A 20053-nucleotide genomic window follows, 5' to 3' on the forward strand; every position below is an offset into this window, starting at 1 on the left:
ACTTAAAAAAAAAAAATTAAATTATACCAAATTTAATAAAGAGACAATCAACGTTACAAAAAAAAATACATAAATACACAAAATATTACTTTCTTTTTTTTTTTTTACTAACAAAGAGAATAAGGGAAAAAAAAAATAGACTAATAAAAGATAAAGTGCAAATTGAAAATGTTGATATGAGAATAATAAAGTGATCACAACAATTTCATAATAAATCTTATACAACAAATTGTTAGCCTATTATTGGTAAGTAAAACATGTCAATATTGAATCCGAATTAGAGTAACAACTTACCACATAAGATTTATTGTGAAAATATTGTGAATATAGAATTACTTTTATATTTATTAAACTCAAATTCTTATGAGTTTCAAGTAAAAGTGTTCAAAATTTTTATTATGGTGGTCAAAATAGGTCAATTTAGTAAATAATATATTTTTTAAAAGTATATATATACAATTTTTTTCAAGTCAGAGTGGTCACAGAACATATTAATTTAAAATAATTTTTTATATATATATATTTTTTTTTGCATGTATAATTTTTTTTTTTTTTTGACAAGTGAGGGTGGTACAAAATAATTAAAATTTTCAACTGTTGTTTATATTTTCTATGAAAGTGGTACACAAATTTTTCTAAAATAGTTCATTAACAAATGCTTTAAGGGTATACGTTAACAGAACTCATAAACAATTGCTTTTATATGGACCTATCACTTTTTTTTTATATAACTTATATTAAACTACTTTAGTAAATTGTGAAAAACTAAAATAAAAATTGTGACAAAAACTGTATATCTAAACTTATTGTACTAACACAAGTATATAAAATAGGTTTCTCTAACAAAAAAGAGAGTAAATAAATAGGCAGGCCTGGTGGTGAGTAACTCAGACATTGGATACAATTGGTTTCGTACCATTTGTTAGGGGTTGGGCCTGACAAGCCCAAAAGAATTTTCATTTATGCCCAAAATAAGTCTCTAGGCGTTCTCTCTTGAGTCTATTAGGATCAAACCAATTTAGGGCTCTTTTTGGAAGTATATACTAGAACCCAATCCTCCTAGGAACGAGTACCAAATACTTAGGACAAGCAATATGATACACAATAGTCACCCATCTCAAGATTACATTGCTTCCGACTTATAGATCCCTTTTTTTTTCTTTTTTTTTCTTTTTTCTTTTTTTTTTTTTCTGAATCCTTTCTTCTGGTTTGTCACATAGTACAAACGAAACAAACATCCTTAAAAGAAGTGGTGCTCTGACCAATTGAATTACAATCCCAAAACACCGACCAATTTTTAGTATAAGCAAATTACATATTTTTATTTAAGATCTTTTATACACACACATATATCACTACAATAAACTTGAGTTTTTTTAACATATTTTTATCTACGGTCACTAAAAAATGTTAATAAAAACAAATCAACTTCTACAGTTATTCATAACTGTTGAAAAATAGTAAAGAAATTCAAATATTTATTTCCACAGTTGATATAACTGTTTAAACATGTGTTAAAAAAAAATCCACAGTCACCAAAACTGTTGAAATAGGTGTTAAAAAAAATAAATAAATAGAGAAAAGTGATATCAACAGTCGGATAAATGTGGAAAAAAATAAATTAAATATTTTATCAACAGTTATAAAATGTTGAAAATAAAACACTGAACTTATATAGATTGTACAGTGTTTTTTATGATTTTTTTTTTTATCCTTCTCTCTCTCTCTCTCTCTCTCTCTCGTTGCGGTCATGGCTATTAATCAATTTCAAAACCTTTCTATTTTTCTATTATTCTCTAGGCAACCAAACAAAGTTCTTGACTAGGTTTTTTTTTTTTTTTCCTTTTTTTATGATTTTCGTTTTGATTTCCTCATCAAGTTCATCGCCATCGAATTGATTTCACCAAGCCGATACTATTACATTCAAATATTCACACTTTTCCCTATCCAAACCCTTCGATTAGGTTTTTTTTTTTTTTTTCTATTTCTCTCGATTTCGTAGTTTTAAAAACTTATTTCTGATCAGTTTGTTTTTGCTTGGACTCGAATTTCATCCATACTCTGTTATTCGCTTTGAGTATTTTGAACTTTTGTGGTTTTTGTTCTTGAATTTGAAATGCTATGTCAAAATTGAATTAGTAGTTTTGTGTATTGCGTGCTTTCAATGTGATTGCAGGTGCATTTGCATTGGTTAAGGACTTTATGAGGAAAATGGCAGAAAGTTACAAGAATTGTAAGCAGAGTTGGCTTCTTCTAATGAATTGCGGCAAAAGCTGGAACGAAAGGTTTGCGCTCAACCTGCTCGATGAAATGCCTGTGATAAAAAATATAAAGTTATTGTTAGTAATAGGAATTTTCTTTTAATAGGTGAGTTATCTTCAGAATGACAATGCTTTGCTCTAGAACAAGCAAAAGGAATTAAAGGGAACTATACAAAGCTTACTTCAATCGAAGGAAAGTTTTGTAAATGCTTATGAGGTTTGTAATCTGTAATCCTCTATATAATGTGTTGTAATAATGATGGTGATTAGTTTTCTTAATTATAGATATTTTTGTGGGGGAGGAGAAGAAGTGGGGTAAGTTAGTAAAAGAGTGGACGTGGATCGAATTTGGATTTTGAGAAAGGGGGATGGTTGAAAGTGATTGAAAATGCATATGAAGATGTTAATTTGATTGATTGTGGTGTTGGTGCCTCCCTTTCGGCTTAGTGTCAGTGGCGTATAAAGAATTGACTTTATGAGGAATTTGGTCTCGTGTAGTCGTCTGCTGTTTGGGCGTTGGAGCTGTAGGTGAATGTCCTTTTATAGGAAGAGTTATATTTTGATGATGTAGTGCATAACATGTTTGTTTTCTAATCGGGGATTGGTCTGTAGTCCTAGTTTTCATCGTGCTATGATGTAGATGGGGGTATAGCCTCGTCTATTTATATTTGTAATTTCCAATTTTTTGGTTCTGTTTTGGTTAAGGACTAAAGATGTTATTCTTTTTCTAGTGAAATACTTATTAAAAAATTTTTACTTGTATGAGTTGTATCTCGTGGTGCAAATGTTACTTGTATGAGTTGTATCTAGTGATGCAAGCCACAAGAATTAATTGAATCACGGGTTTACAACCTCAGTACTCGCTTTGAAGTCTGAACTGATCTTCCTTACCTTTTTGTCATCCCATCAAGTACAAATATTCTATATAGTTATATGTGTGTCTTCTAATATAATTTAGAAGTTAGGAGATTGGTATCACATAACTTATCACCCTATATTGCATTCTACATTGTAAATAACAAACTCATCTTATTGAAATATTCAACATCATTGAAAATAAATTAAGAAGTTGCAACATAGCAATCAATCATTTTATGTATATGTGGAGTAATATGCATTTGATGTAACATATAACCAAATAGTGTATCACTAAGAACAAAGATAATGAAAATTATAAAATGGTCTAATACCAACTAAGTGTGTGTGAGCCTATGATAATGTAAAACTTACTGCCAATGAACTCTAGCTCAATTAGCACCTCCTCCCCTTATAAGTTCTAGGTGGAGGATGAGGTCGTGGGTTCAAGACCCATTGGGTGCGTAAGTAATTTACCAATTTAAATAAATAAAAAATAAAATAAAAACTTATTTTGCATGATCTCATATATCAAATGGATATAGTTGATATTTATGAAATGCACACATTTAGCTGACAATGGTTAATTAATAAAAAAGAATGTATATAATGTTAATGTAAGAGAAATGAAGGAAATTTTTTTATCATTCTGCAATGTCAATATTAGCTAATTATTATGGTACATGAGTTTTGAGATGCCAAATCTTGTATTTGAGACTACTCAAATGAACTTTCTATGTTTTTTTGTTTGTTTTAATCCATGTTTTGCAATGCAGATCTAGATCCTCATTCAACTCTCTTAAACCAGTCTCTTTCATCATTGAAATTCAACTAATGATTAACTTTATAAATGTAGTTGCAAGAGTTGAAGCTGCGAGCATCAGGCAACTTGGACGATCCCTTTTCAAACCCTGGCATATTTGAGAAGCAACTATTGCATGTTGTGATGGTAAGATTTTATACAAAAATTTTGAGTCATATTGGCAGGACATAGGCCTCATTGGCTAATTTTAGCATAAACCTTGATCATCTGTTGAAAGATTGATATGTGTGTGTGTGTGTATTCTTTTTCTTTTTTGGGGGGGTAATTATATCATAAAACCCTAGAGTTTGACCTTGGTTCAGATTAAATCCTAAAATTCAGTTGCATCAATGTTTACTTGATAGTTCCAAGATTGTTTCAATTTGGAAACTCAGTGAAAGTAATGAAATCTCAGATAAGGTGCAATTAATACCTATTTGAACGGTAAAAAACTTTTGACATTTTTACTCACCAATATATTTGTGAGCTCATTTGGCTTCAAAATACCACCTTCAATTTACATGGAGTGTTTTTGTGGTGCTCTAATAGGTCCTAAGTACAACTTATGTGGTCTTCCATTATTTTTAGTTAACGTGAGACTCACCAGATTGAAACAATTTGAAACTATAAGGTTGATACTGATGCAATTGACACTTCAAGGTCAAATTTGAGACTAAAGCCAAAGTTTGAGATTTATTATATACTTGCTGACTTTTTTTCTTCTTTTAATTATAAATTCAACTTAATAAGAGTTGTTTTTCCTACTAGGTTGAACCTAAAGTCTCAAACAAATCACGTTTTACGCAAGAACTTATCTCAACTATCTTATTTACTATAGCTCTTGGATTAGTATGGTATGAACCTTCTGTTCCTCAAGTCTCTCTCTCTCTCTCTCTCTTCACACACACACACACAGTATCTAGTAGTTAGTGCTTGTTTGTATACTTGAGTTTTACTCACTCTAAACTTGATTTGTTTCCATGAAAATAAAAGAAGAGAGGAGGTGGGGGGTGGGGTGCTCCAAATGGTGTGTGAAATCTAATACTCTAATTTGGTTTCCCTTGTTGTAATGGTGTCTGCATCAATGTTATATGCATGGATTTATACTGAAGTAAATATCTATAACTTATTTTCATGCGTGTATGGACTTCCACACATCTTCCTTTTGCCTATTGGTTTCTTTGATATTCAATAGGATGTTCATGCCAATGAGCTCTAGCTCAAATGGAACCTCCTCTTGTAAAAGCATTGTGGATGGTGGGGTCAAGGGTTCAGGACCCACCAGGTGCCATTTATGTAAGTGTTGCAATTTTTTAACTTGGACTTGACAGTTATGTTAAAGATAGATGTTTCAATTCTTCCTTTTTTATGTTTTTATCTTTTGGCCAAGTTATGATATTATTGGTGTTTAGTCTGTCTATACTCTTAATTTCAATTTTTTACCTTTGGGCCTTGACTTTTTGATACACACAGTTAATAAAATTTAGGTAGCTCCTTACTTAAGTCTTACCCAATTTTATGTGGTTTACAGGTTGTCCTTGGGTGGATATGCACTTGTTAAATTGGATGTATGTGCTTTATGAGTAAGGAAAATATTGGAGGGATGGGGTGTCCTCTATAGGGAAGTACATGAAGAAAGGATGCATCATCTTTTTTTCAATGATACTAGCTTTTGTCATGGGCCTAGCCTTCTTGTTGGAAAGTGACACTTCTCCATAAATATGTTACTTGAGGATAATTGATGGAGCACAGTGGTTTTTAATTTTTTTTTTCTTTTAATTAGCCATTTTGAAAACTTGGAACTATTTGAATACTTAAAAAAATTATGTTGGTGCTTTAGTTTTTATATGAGAATGGAGTTTAATTTGGAATTGCACAATTGTGTTTATGTTTATGTTTATATTTTGAATCAGGTTATTAAATTTGGATCAAGCGAAGGACTGCATCCAAATTAGGTTTTTTTTTTTTTTTAAAAAAAATTTAAAATACTTATTTCAACGGTTACAAACTGTTGAAATTTATCTCAAAACAACATATATTTCAACAGTTTTCAATAATATTTCGACGTTTAATAATTGTTGATAAAGGTGAATCACATTTTTCAACAGTCACATAGGGTGTAAAAAAAAAGTTTCGACATAGTTTTTAGTAGCGGTTCTCAACGGTCACTTAAACCGTCGAAAATACTTTTTTCGACAGTTTCTAATACTTTTTTCGACGTTTTCAACCATTAAAAATAGCAAACTTTCTTGTAGTGTGTATATATATATATAATGTATCTGATTGCAAAGCGCCACTAACCTTCTTCATATTAGCATTTAATACATCTCACCAATTACATTGTATTTAATATTATTGGACATGTTCCATCCACTTGCTATTTAGTTTAGGGGTTGTTGCCTTTACACACATTCTCTTAACCAACTTAAGGGAACAACCATCTAGCAAGCCTACAACCTGAATTTAGGGGGATTTCTTGCTAAATCTATTTTTGCCTTTCTAGATTAATACTCAATCATTCCACTTTACCAGGTTTTAAGCTCCAAATGTTGTTATTATGCCACTTTCATTTCTACAACTAGTTTAATAATTTAACCATCGAAGTCTCCTTAACCAATCATCACTAGTTGGTCTTAATTGGATTGAGGTTACTCTTTCCTAGCAAGCTATTCTTCTGCTTGATTATGAGTTACCTATGCTTGGTTCAAATCAAATTATTTATTATGATTTTATTGTATTTTTAAATTTTCCCACCTAAAATCGTTTTAACTTGTTATAGAGATAAAAAAAAAAAAAAAGCCATGGAATATTATATCCAAATTAGAGGGGGAGGGGAAGGGTGAGAAGAAGTGAAATTGTTTGTATTCCTATGCTTCTTTTCTTATAGAACATTGCATGGGGTCTAAAGCAACCTTGGAATGGGTCATCCAAGTGAGCAAGATGATTGGTTGGCCGCATGGCGTGAGCTATCTCTGAAGGGGCTAATTAGACAGTACATTCTTCATATATCCCTGCTAAGGATTGGTTGTTTAATAGAATATTAATAAGAGTAGCCCAAACAACTATAAGCTGTCCGACATAATCGGGCCCATCACACATTTGTTTAATTCTAGAAGTAGTTCATCCAATGGCCAACTAGACCACCTATGGGTCGAGAGTGACAAGTTCTAAAATTACCCATATTTGAGTTATAGAAGTTGGGAGTTTAACACTACATTAATGCTAGCTTTATCAATGGGTTGTGTTTAGGATAATTTAAAAAATCCAACCAATTTCACTTGTAGATTAGAGATAGCTTCTTAACTAAATTACACTTTTGCTTTAAACTTTGGGTTGTTTTTGTTTTAGTCTTTGAATATTGATAATTTTTATTTTGGCCCACCAAATTTGATTCTATTTTCAAAATAACCCTCCTCTCTCTCTCTCTCTCTCTCCATGGTCATACCCACAACACTTGTTCCTTCTCTTTTTCTTTTCTTTTTTTTTAACATTTTAAATGGGAAAAATAGTGGAGACAATGATTGAACACAAAATCTTCTACTCTAATATTATGATAAATTATCAATTGTCTCAAAAGTTTAAACTATTAGGAAATAATGAATTTAATCATTTAACCACAATTTTAACAATTTTTTTTTTTTCCTTTTATATTGAAGGCAGCCTAGTTTTCTCTGATATATATTTGCTTAAATGTATTTTTAAAACTAATATGTCATATAAGTTGTCACATATATAAGCTTATTTACCATTTATCACATACATCACTAATGGAGATGAATGAAAAGACCATTTTTAAAACCTAATCAAATTTTATGGATTAAAATGAAAATTATCAAATTTTAGAGACCAAAAAAAAAAATCTTAAACTATAAGAGACAAAAGTATAATTTTGTCTAAATTATTGTTAGTATGTTACTATTCGTAAAGTTTAATCAATGGTCAATCTTTTTTAAATCAATTAATTTCTCATAAAATTCTATAATAATATTTACGCAATGCTCTTCAACTCCAATAGGTGATTTTTCACACCCTCAAGAAACCATCCAGCTTTCAAGGGCAGATGGTAGGCCTTCCTTCCCTTCGTCGGTTGTGTAGTACAATCAAATACTATAGAGCACTTGTAGCAGTAGTGCTAAAAAGCTAAAAAAAACTATTTTTAGTACCACTAAAAAGCTATTTGGAATTGTAGCAGTGGAGCTATAGCAAAAAAATTTGGCTTCTCAGCTACAGTGCACAACTATTTTTAGCTGTGCACTGTAGCTCAAAGGTAAAAAAATATATATACATATATATTTTGTGTTCACACTACTGGTTAGAATATTTGTGGTGTTTTTTTTTTAGTGGGATGTATTATTTTATTGTAGTAGATATATTATTTTATTGTATTGAAAGTTAAAATAGATTCACTGCTGCAGTATGTGAATAGATAAAATAAATAAAGTAACTTTTTGTGATATTAAATAGTTAAAAATATAATTCCACTGCTGTGAATGCTCTTATTAGTCACAATGTCACAACACAATGGTCTACCAGCCAAAAACCTCACTATCATTATTTTACAATTAATGATTATCATAGATCAAGCTATTATTCTACAATTACTAGGTACAAGCCTCTCTCAAGTTTCAACAATAAAAAGGTGCTGCATTAATTATTGGTAGATAGATGACCTAAAATAAGGTTTACCAACTCTTATTTTCTCACGGATCTGATTCTGAACCACTCTAATCGCTAGAGGCATCCCTTTTTCCTAGCACAATGAGTGGTACTCTTTAACTATTTATCTACCTTTTTATCACCCAAATAAGTTACCTATTATTAAACACTTCCATACAAAACCATGCAACAAGGCCATTCAAATATCTCTCTACATTTGCGTGTAAGCTTTGAGAAAAATACCTCTACATTTTCTCCCCCACCATTAAAGTAGTTGAGCTGCAAACTTCAATCTCCATTATTCATTATTCTTCACATAAATGTCTTTAACAAATCGTATAGGTTTCCCTTTCTCCCGTTATGTCTGACACTAGTCAATTCTTTCCAAATTGGTTACACCTACCAATATATTGAAAATTAAATGTCTTCAAGAAGGTAACATGAGACAGAAGCAACACCACCTTATAGTTCCAAACTCATATTTTGCTTCCAATTTTTCACCAAGAAACTAATGTACAATTAGCCAGGATACATCAATGGCTGCAACGTGCAATGCTATAGTACACATTCAAGAGCCTTTTTGCAAGGTAGAGAAGAAGAATTTGGGGGTGACCAAGGCGGTTTTTTATCCTCGGAGGAATACAAATTCGATCAAGCTAAAGAAACGAAGCTTCTCCGTGGTAGCGAGTGGTACTAGTCCTCTGAACGTAGATACCATCAATGGAAGAAAGGTGAATGGGACTTATGTGGGAGAGGCTGCAATTATAGGTAATAAGATTAGTGAGCCTCACAAAGAAAGTGGTGTTGATGCACCCCTTCATTCAATCTTGCTCGGAAGGTTTGTGGAGGAACGGTTTGTTTATAGACAGACATTCATTATCAGGTCTTATGAGATTGGGCCAGACAAAACTGCCACCATGGAAACACTAATGAATCTCCTTCAGGTTGGTTCATGGTTGCATAAAACTCATTGTCTGTGTGGAAATTTTTTTGGGTCTTGAAAGACATCAATATGATTTTTGTTTAGAAAAAGGCTAATGTTACTACCAATTTTACCACAAAAAATTCACAAACTGACATGCTAATGAATATAACTGGTCACTTAAACATTATATTAAAGTACTCGTTTAAATTATTTTTTGTGGTTGGTCACACATTAGTTTCTATAGTTTAAGGTTTTGCTTATTTGTAGAGTCTATAACTCAATATTACCTGGTTCCATGCAAGTCCAATGGCCAAAATAATGTCCATTTCATCTCTGGAATCAAATAAATTGAACTAAAAATTGTACTCATTGAATGTGCTAAATGATGTTATTAATACAGCAATGAGTGCATAGTATTTTGCACTAAACAATATCTGCAATGAGTGCAGGAGACAGCTCTGAATCATGTGACAAGCTCTGGCCTTGCTGGAAATGGCTTTGGTGCTACCCGAGAAATGAGCCTTAGGAAACTAATTTGGGTTGTCACACGTATACACATTCAAGTGCAGAGATATAGCTCCTGGTATGTATAATCTTCCTATTGTACTACAACAATCTCCCAACTATGTGGAAATTTCACTTTGGCATGGATTTACAGTGAAGAAACAAGTCAAACAATGGATATATATATGAGCTAAGATAGTAGGCCTGCTTTATATGTTCATATAAACTTCTGAAAGGCACTTTTCATAAACAATCTCAGTCACTGTATCTTTTACCACTGGGCCTATAACATTGAAGGAGGAAATTATCCCCGGCGGGGGGAGCACAATTGTCTAGGAACCATGTTTCTTGAAGTAGAAGTCACTAGTTCAAATCTCCATTTTCCCATTCCTTGAGGCCCAAACTCACTTATCAAAACAAAAAAAAGGAAATGAAATGATATAGCACTCCTCAAAACATTATAAGAAGAAACTTATGTAGGGAATTTAACCGAAATCCCAACCTGTGAAAAACAAAAAAAATAGAGAAAATGCACACCAAAGAAAAAACAATCATACGCATGAGACAATATTTACGTGGTTCGGCAATTTGCCTACGTCCACGAAGTTACAGAGATTTCATTATTATTAGGGAAAAAATACAAAGTGCGGCTACAGTTTTTCCTCTCGCTCAAAAAACACGACGACAACACAATAAAACCCTAATCACAAAATTGCATTTTCTATACAAAACAGGCCAAAAAAGATTTTTTTTGGCTCAAGCTTTCGCTCCATGGACTAAGCCTCAAAAAATATCCTATTAAAAACCACGCAACATTATCCGGGTCAAGTCGGGTTGTCAAACCAAATCAAACAAAACTAGACTCCACAAAGCCAACAACCTATTAGCTAGAATATATTGCAGAAATATTTAAGGAGATATGCTTACAAATCTACATATACACTCCTCAAAACTCATCATATAAAAGAAACAATCACGCAAGAAAATCTTGCACAAACGTTTGCTAATGACTTAATCGGTGTCTAATTTATTTTGTGCTTGTTTTACTCTCTACTAAATAATGAACCGACTTAAAACAAAAATGTAGCATCTGCTCATTCATTAGAGATTCTCAATATTGTTTTGTCTTCAAATTTAGTGTTTTAGTTCATTCTTCCACACAAGCTGATGTAAAAATTTTGGAATGTGACAGGGGAGATGTTGTTGAGATTGATACTTGGGTGGATGCTGCTGGAAAAAATGGAATGCGTAGGGATTGGATAATCCGAGATTACCACACCCAAGAGATCATAACTAGGGCATCAAGGTGCAGCATCTTTAGGTTGCAACCCCCTCCACATGTATGGTGATAGTCTTTTAAGTACTTAACTCGTTTATCCTTTGTTATCTCCATGCAGCACTTGGGTGATCATGAACCAAGAAACAAGAAGGTTATCTAAAATACCTGAACCAGTGAGAGAAGAGGTGATCCCATTTTATCTAAACAGACTTGCAATTGCCCCTGAAAAAAATGACAACGAAAAGATTGACAAGCTTACTGATAAAACTGCAGAGAGAATCCGATCAGGTTTAGCTGTAAGTATATACTCATTTGATTTCATTAACATTTGTCTAAAGCAACATAAGCTCTATACACGGAATGTAATAGGAGTCTAGGAGATGCTTGACTTTGATTAGTCTATTGAGCATCCATAGCCAACCCCAAAATTTTGTGACTAAAATTTGGTTGTTGTCATCATATTTGGGAATGAATTGCACTGATTTTTTCTCTCTTGAAATCCAGCCAAGATGGAGTGACATGGATGCCAATCAGCATGTAAACAACGTGAAATATATCGGATGGATTCTGGAGGTACTACGCAATCACCCTACACAACGAACTGTATGTTGTTAGAATATTATGGTAAAATAAGTAGTTAGGAAATAGTGAATTTAATGATTTAAAAATAATATTAAAACATATGTAGTGATTAAAATTGATTGTTTTGTAAATGTGAAATTAAAACACCATTCATTGATAAAAATTCCTTGGTTTAAAAGAAGAAGCAAATGTGATATGAAAGTGATCTCGAAGTAGCGAAAAAGAATATAATCAACTTCACGATTGTTAACATTTTGCACCTTAGGTAGCTCAATTTGGTAGCTACATGGCAGTTTGTAAGTTTTTTTGTAATAAATTGATAAAAAATTTAGCATTTTCCTAAGATATAAAGTACTTACAAGTTACAATTTGCTATTTTATTTGCAGAGTGTGCCAATAAATGTCCTAGAAAACTATGATCTCACAAGCATGACTCTTGAGTACCGCCGTGAATGCCGGCAATCAAATTTGCTTGAGTCCTTGACTACTTCATCAGAAACTCTAGCTGAAGATTCAAATAGTTACAACAATCGCAGACCAGACTTAGAATTCACACATCTGCTTCGAATGCTAGCTGATAAGGCAGAGATAGTGAGGGCAAGAACAAAATGGCATTCTAAACAAAAACAGCAAGAGTGATATGATCTCATTCATGTGCACCAACTCTCTCTTCATGTTTATTTTTATTTCATTTTTTGTTCTTTATTTTTCATTTTCCGCATTACGATTTTGTTTCCCATTTGTTGATATATTTCATTGGTGAAGAGTTTGAACCACCAAAAAAAAAAAAAAAAGTATTGATTAGAAGCACAGATTCTTCTAGGCATGAAAGATGAAACATTTACAAAGAACTTGCTATTTCAATCATTTTCTCAGCATTACACTGAGAAACTGAACATTATTAATGAAGTTAAAGCAGATTTGTTGTGAAATATCTAGCTTCCTCATCATTATTAATTAATTGTTAATGATAGTCAAAATGGAGCCAAGATGCAAATGTGTTTTCTCATAGTTTATTTAGTTCTGTGCACAATTTTAACGTGTGTTGCAGATAGCAGCTTGAGATTTCTAGCACAAAATGAAATTAAACTGGGCCTGGGAATATAACAATTTCTGATGTAGCTAGGCCTCAATCCTGAAGAGCCCAAACTGTAGCCAATTAACAAAATGAACCAGGATGTTCTAAATGTCTCTTCTCTCATTTAAATGATAAACATTTAAGAGCATTTGCATTGACAATGCAAAACAGAAAAAGGTAACAATTTTACATATTTCAAGCCTCAAAATCATTCACATCAGTCAAGTTAAAACTATGTAAATTTGAAAATTTATTATAATAATTGTGTAAATTTACACTAACACTATTTATTTTTCATTTATTTTTTTTTTACGTATTTTGAGACGAAAGAAGAGAGTGAATAGTAATTATTGTGTGGGAAGAAAAAGAAATAATCAAAACAATCTAGAAAATTTGATATTTTAATGTAATATAGTGTAAAATAGATAATTTGATATATAGTGTGCATTTGAATATCGCTTATTTTGCTGAAAACTGAAATCTGAAAACTGAAAACAATAAAAAATCATTTTCCGATTATTGTTCACTTTTAAAATTATTGTTCACATGCCTATTGCACTGTTCATGGGATGCAATAGGCACTAGCTTAAAAAAATTTAAAAAATAATCCGGACGCGCAAACCAAACAAACACATAATGTTTTGAAAAGTATGTATAATAGAAAAAGTAGGTTCTTATGCTAAAATAAGCACATTTTTTTACACAAGTTAACATGAATACTTTAACACAACTTTAACTATTGCTCTTACTAAAAGTGTTTTTATCTATCAGATCTCTTCACATACACGTATAGTTCTAAAAGGATCAAGGTTATCCATTGATGATATACATTACATTCCCATATTCTAATTCTTTGTTGGACAACATCAAGTTCTACTTTTTAGTGGATAATGATGAATCGTTAAAATATGCCCATTTTTACCTTCTCTGTCCTTTCATAGTTGAACTGTCCATATAGTCCTGCACCAAGTGTAACATAAAGCAAAAAAGAAAAAATAGAGTAATATATAGTCCTGCACCAAGTGTAACATGCCCAGCAAAAAAATACTAGGGCCGGCCCAACCTGTACAGATTTAAGGGTCTACCTTTTCGGCTAAGTGGGTTAGCTTCAAGTCAATCAAGCTTTTCACCTACCTATCCATGGGTGTCGTATAGGGTAGGCCACTCTTTGGGTTTCAATTACTTCCTTGCAAAAAAAAAGGTCATACTTTTGGGATGGCGATGTTCTGAACACGTAGGCGGATGTGACACACGACTTAATCCATAACAAGCCCATTCCAGCATACCTTTGATAATGATTGGGCTAAAGTTCTCATAATTTGTGATTGAAAGTTGAAAGTTGAAAGTTGAAAACCAATTATAATGGAGTGTGTCCCGTGTGGTACACTAGGAAGGAAAAAAAAAACAAGGAAAAATGTAAACTTTATTTACAATAGCTTAGAGTCAGTACATTAAATTTCACATTTATATTAAAGCATGTAATTGCATTGAATTTAATTGTTTGTGGAAATTATAATTTTTTTTTTTTTTGTGTTTTATTGGTTAATAAAATCAGATGTTTGAATTTTATTAGGGAATTTAGTGTACTGCACTAAAAATATTATACCCAAAATTTTACCGTAAGGAAGAATATGCTACTTGATTTAAATTTTGATCCCATTTATAATGTCTCCTCAAAATATTTATTTGCTCAATTGAGATTTGACACTCTAGTTTGAAAGAAAAAAAAGTTGTATTAATTTGACATATATCACCTAAATTGGGCATTAAATGAGATGAGCATTAAGTGTAATTATGAAATTACCATCGTTAGTTACAATGATTAAATAATTAAGGGTAAGGATTCACTATTTCCCAATAACATAAGTTTTTCTCATAAAAAAAAATAAATAACTTAAGTTCTTTAGAAAATCAATAATTTGTCGTGGTAATAGAGAAAGTGATTCTAAGTTCAAACTCTATCCCATTTAAAATTGTGTAAAACCCTGTATTAGGAGTGCGTTAGAATTGTGGCTAAATAATTACATTTATCATTTCTTAAATAGCTTAAACTTTTCAGATAATTCAGCAAATTGATAGTTGCAGGAACATTAAAAATAAAATTTAAAAGATTAGGGTGAAAAAAAAAAAAAAAAGTAATTTTGGGCAAGAATCAAGAAATTATTGATCATGTGGCATGTGTTGAGCATCATGCTTAAGTGAGTCTATCATTAGTGAGAGTTTATTTATGGATAATTAAAATTAAGGCCCAACATGGGCCTACTTTGCCCAAATGGCCAAATTTCAAACCCATGAATTTTCCTTTTGAGCAAAGAAAAACCTAGAAGATCGATGATGACAATAATTAAAGGAATTGGTGATGATTAGGAGGTAACTTGAACCTCACATGATGGATATTGGATCAACCACCATATATGTACCATTAATTTTATCCTCAATTAATGTCCCAACTTTCCTCAAAAAAAAAAATAAAAAAAATAAAAAAAATAATGTCCTAACTTTGGGTGGCTACAATGGAGGAACTGTACGTACATGTGGGCTTCCTCTTCCTCCACCGTCCACCAAATCATATTTTTCTTGATTCGTCAACGAAGATTGAGAGGATTTTGACGTGAATATCCCGTCAAAGAACTTAATCAATGAGTGGAATGAAGACTCTCATAAATGCATTAGAACCAAGATAACAATTATAATAATAATAATACCATTAAAGAATCACATCATTACTTTTTTTTTTTTTTTTTTTAATATTTTTTTATTTATAGAGTTTCAACTTATGTATTAGCCATTCGTTTATATGATTTTACTTTTTACCATTAAATCAAAACAACAATAAGTTTTTGGTGTAAACAGTGATTGAACTCCAGATCTCTTATTCAACTAGAGACTTTAAATTAAGTTAATTGAAATCCACAATCATATCATGTCCTATATATATCCATCCAATGAATTCTCATCCAACCACACTTTGAGAAGACACATGCCCTAAAATAATTGAGAATTACGTCTCAGTATTGTCCTTTTTCTCTCATAATATAATACTAAAAACCAAAAATCATGCTAAACAATTATGGCTAGCATAATATTTTATTAATTATCAAGGCCTTACATCCATTCTTTTATAGTGGAACAAGTTCGAGGTCAGGATCTTTTTAGTTCTTGTATAGCAGACAGATATAAATAAAATAAATTATGAACATAGATGTATAATATTTTTTCCATCTCAGTATTGCACATGTTCCAAAAGATCCCAACCCTAAGAAGCATAATGAGTTAATAAAATAAGAGTTTCCAGTCAGATGGAGTACATAATGCACTAGCTTTTTATGGTCTCGATCACTACTTTTTTTTTTTTTTTTTTTTTCAAATTCAAAAGAAAAATATAAGTTGTCCCTTTTTTATGACAAGATGATTCCAATAAAAGTTAACATAATCTCCAAAGTGATCTGAGTGTGAGACATAGCTACTATATTCATATCTAGCTAGGAGTGGTAGATGTTCATATTTTCAGTAAAATAAAATGACCTTTCTCCGAGAAGAGATTTTGCTTAATTAATAATTTCCATTTGGATGTGCAAAAAAAGGGGATGTTAATTAGGATAAGTGTTAATTGATTAAATTAATAATTGTCTAAAAACTTATCATTTTGAGATATTTTATAATTTATCATTGAATCAGAATCAGCGGTCTCAAATTTGAACCCAATCCTTTCTCAAAAAAAAAAAAAAAAAAAAAAAAAAAAGAAGAGAGGAAAGAACCCAATCTACTTCACTCTACCACCCATCTAGGTTGTGCATCTACTTGAAACAAGTGATAATTTATCAAAATATAAAGCGAAGAGAAATGTTATAAGGATATAACTTTTTTTACTAAATTACATTTTTTTATCCTTAAAGTTTGATATTGTTTTTATTTTGGTCCCTTAAATTAGTTTGTGATTTTCATTTTGGTCCACAAAATTTGGTTCTATTTTCAAAATAATCCTTTCGTCCATCTCTATGATTCATCTGGCCATTAAATGCTAATAAAACGACGTCTCTTTTTACTCTCTTAATGGTTATATTTATAACATAAATAGATCTAGACCTAATGACCATTTAAAAAATATAATCAAATTTGGTGTACCGAAATAAAAATGATCAAACTTACATGACAAATGCAAACAACCCTACTAAACTTAAAAAATAAAACTATAAATTAGTTAACTATTTTTATAATTTATTAACTGATAAGTGCTTTTTTTCTCCCTTTTAGAACAAGGGAAGAGAAAATGCATTATCACTATTCCACTACACAGCATAGTCTCTGAACCATCAAAACTTTAAAGTGATAAGTTCTGATTAAAACAGGTGCAATATATATTGCATCTTCTTTTGGCCTTTCCTTGTGAACAACACCAGCTTCTATATCCACAATTCCAGTTGGATGATGATAAGCTATGATTGTTTTTTCTGTTTTCTACTTTCTTTTTTCTTTGCTACACCACTGTGAAGTATCTTTTACTAGAAATAAAGTGTACTTTTGCATCATTAGTCGAGTCACATTTCTTTCTGTTCATGTCACGAGTGACTATATGAAGTTACTACATTCTCAACCCTGCCAATCATGAACAGTACTGAGTTCAGCACCCATTGCAGTGATGACTATGTTCCTGTATATTCTTGTATTATATATAGCACTACAACCTAAAAGTATATAAAAGGAAAATCTATACAGTATCGATGACAACATAGTACCAGAATCTCAAGTGTACTCAAGCGCAAGACAAGCAACTAGCTAGTGAAAACAATTTTTACCTCTTTTACTTTATCTTTTATGTATTGAGAAAAATATATCCTTTTGTCATCAATGGTATTTTGTTTTTTATTCCTGTTTCTTCATCATTAGGTCATTACAGATTAATTTTATAATTAATCTAACTTTTAGCACAGTAATGAATTTCTTTCTTGCATGATTTAATGCCCTCCGTCCATATGTTAGGTAAAACCTTTTTGCATAAAAATGGATTAGGTCTAAATCTTACTTTTCAACCTTGCTCCATCCAAGTTGATATTTCCATTGAGTTTCAGATTTTGTTACAAATTGTTTCACTCTTATTATTGTCTTCTTAATTTTTACAGTCAAGCTAAATACACAAACTGGTTGCCTCAGTCATTCTCCTTGTTTTCTAACCAATATTCCCAAACATTTTAATTATGAACTAGTAGTAGTCCCATGCGTTGCATGATTTCGGTCCACGTGGCCTATTTGGTCTACTTCGATTCACTCGGTCTATCTAGTCCATTTCAGTCTATTTTGGTCAACTTCAGTCTATTCGGTCCAATGTGGTCCATTTTGGTCCACTTTGATCCATTTCTGTTCTTTTAGCCCACTTTCATGCAATTCGGTCCATTTCAATCTACTTTGGTTCATTTCTGTCCATTCAGTTCACTTTGGTGCAATTCAATCCATTCAGTCCAACTTGGTCCATTTTAGTCCATTTCGTATACTTACTTAAGAATGAGAAAAAACAAGTTTAGGTTGAGAGCATGAACAATAATCACAATCATCTTTGCATTTAATACTATAAGACAAGGCCCTTCCCTTAGGAAATGTACCCTAAGATCAGTTTCCCTCGGTTGACCCTAGAGAATAGTGCAAGATCCATTCATGACTTCATGGGTAAGCTGCTCACCCACAAGGCCACAACACCCCATAAATTAATCCCCTCAAATCAATAAATAGGAATATACACACACTTGATTCTCGTTACTCTTGAAATTTTTTTCATAAAGATTAATTTGTGAATCTCATCATTGACATAACTTACATAGTAACTTCGACCAATGTCTAATTAGTAAGCTCATTCCTCTTTCTTAATAGGTCCCCGAATCAATGAGTCCTTAAAATTCCAAACTCCTTTCTAATAAGAATCCTTACTACACTTCTATTTTCTAATTAACCTATCCATAGAGTTCAAGTAACAGTCAAATAGTAATAACATATTTTCCAGTGCCATACATATACTAACAACCACACTTTCTCATCCTCGTCACAATCTACCCATCTATATTAAAAAAACAAAAATTAAAAGAACTATATCTGCATGAACGCCACCGTGATTCACTTAACAATGTACAAGAAAGATTGTGACTTCACAAGTACCGAAGTCACGTTAAAAGTAGTGTTAAAATATTCACTTTGGAACTAGATTTAGGACCAACACATCCAAATTTTACCCACTGCTCTCATCTACTCTTTTTGGCTAAAGTCCCTTACACTAAAACACAAAAAAGAAGTATTACCTAAATGTTTAATCACTTCAAAACATCTTATCTCTTTGTTTCTTCCTATCTTGCATTGCTATTTGTGTACACTCATCTCTGATTATATCCATATGAGACATTACAGGCATCATTATTCATTAACATATCTGATCGTATCCTTTGTATTTTGGTATAGTGAATGACTATACATATAGGATAGGTCCATATTTCTTTAATTAATTTCCATTGTTATATATATATATATATATATATATATTCAAAATGGTCCACAATCGTAGGCTGGCTAAAGTAGACAAGACAAAGATACCAGTTACTACCACCACGTGATGACCACACCCTATCATTGTCACTCTAACAATCTGGGTCAAGCTTCTGACACACAGCCGCAACGAAAGTGAAGCTTGCTGGTACCCTACCCTTGCCGCCATGCCTATACATTTTCAACCATTGGATTTCAAAACTTTACTACTTGGATATAATAGTAGCTAACTGAGATTAGTAGATAACTTCAACCTCTAGAAGCAAAGCAAGGCAAAAAGAAATGATACCTTTCTTTTTTTCTTCACCATTGAAGCAAAAATATGCTGACATATAATATAATTGTTTGTTGCAGTTCCTTGCAGCACGTAGCTCTCATCTTCTATCAACCAATAGGGTTTTGCCATTTCCAAGCTGCAAGTCCCAATATATATGTCATACTTGCATGTACGTTGAATATTGTGTGACTGCTTTTTTTTTCTTTAGTATTATTACTTTTCGGCATTTGCGATGGCGTAAGTAATTTTGAAGCGGTTCTAGAAATTTTTTATTCAACGAAAATGATAGATTTGAATTTATAATGTTGG

General features: G+C 31.8%; 1 protein-coding gene and 1 long non-coding RNA gene across 5 annotated transcripts; both read left to right on the forward strand.

Annotated features, from left to right (window-relative positions):
* The first annotated feature begins 1683 nt into the window (after positions 1-1683).
* On the forward strand, positions 1684-5786 carry LOC115965940. 3 transcript variants are annotated; one of them, XR_004086227.1, is made up of 7 exons: positions 1684-1964; positions 2177-2285; positions 2368-2478; positions 3973-4065; positions 4687-4772; positions 5114-5214; positions 5450-5786. It is a non-coding gene; the product is annotated as an uncharacterized LOC115965940 (long non-coding RNA). The 3 variants fall into 3 exon arrangements; XR_004086225.1 differs by having other exon boundaries at positions 1684-2285; XR_004086226.1 differs by lacking the exon at positions 4687-4772 and having other exon boundaries at positions 1687-2285.
* Positions 5787-8748: 2962 nt separating this feature from the next.
* On the forward strand, positions 8749-12796 carry LOC115962879 (palmitoyl-acyl carrier protein thioesterase, chloroplastic-like). Of its 2 annotated transcripts, none has more exons than XM_031081758.1 (6): positions 8749-9518; positions 9949-10082; positions 11196-11309; positions 11401-11578; positions 11787-11885; positions 12252-12796. In XM_031081758.1, the coding sequence occupies exons 1-6, from the start codon at positions 9111-9113 to the stop codon at positions 12501-12503; spliced, it is 1185 nt and encodes a 394-aa protein (XP_030937618.1). In that variant the 5' UTR covers positions 8749-9110; the 3' UTR covers positions 12504-12796. The 2 variants fall into 2 exon arrangements, with proteins under 2 accessions (XP_030937618.1, XP_030937619.1); XM_031081759.1 differs by having other exon boundaries at positions 8760-9518; positions 11787-11855.
* The last annotated feature ends 7257 nt before the right edge of the window (positions 12797-20053 follow it).

Source organism: Quercus lobata, chromosome 10 (genome assembly GCF_001633185.2).
Source record: "Quercus lobata isolate SW786 chromosome 10, ValleyOak3.0 Primary Assembly, whole genome shotgun sequence".
NCBI lineage: Eukaryota > Viridiplantae > Streptophyta > Magnoliopsida > Fagales > Fagaceae > Quercus > Quercus lobata.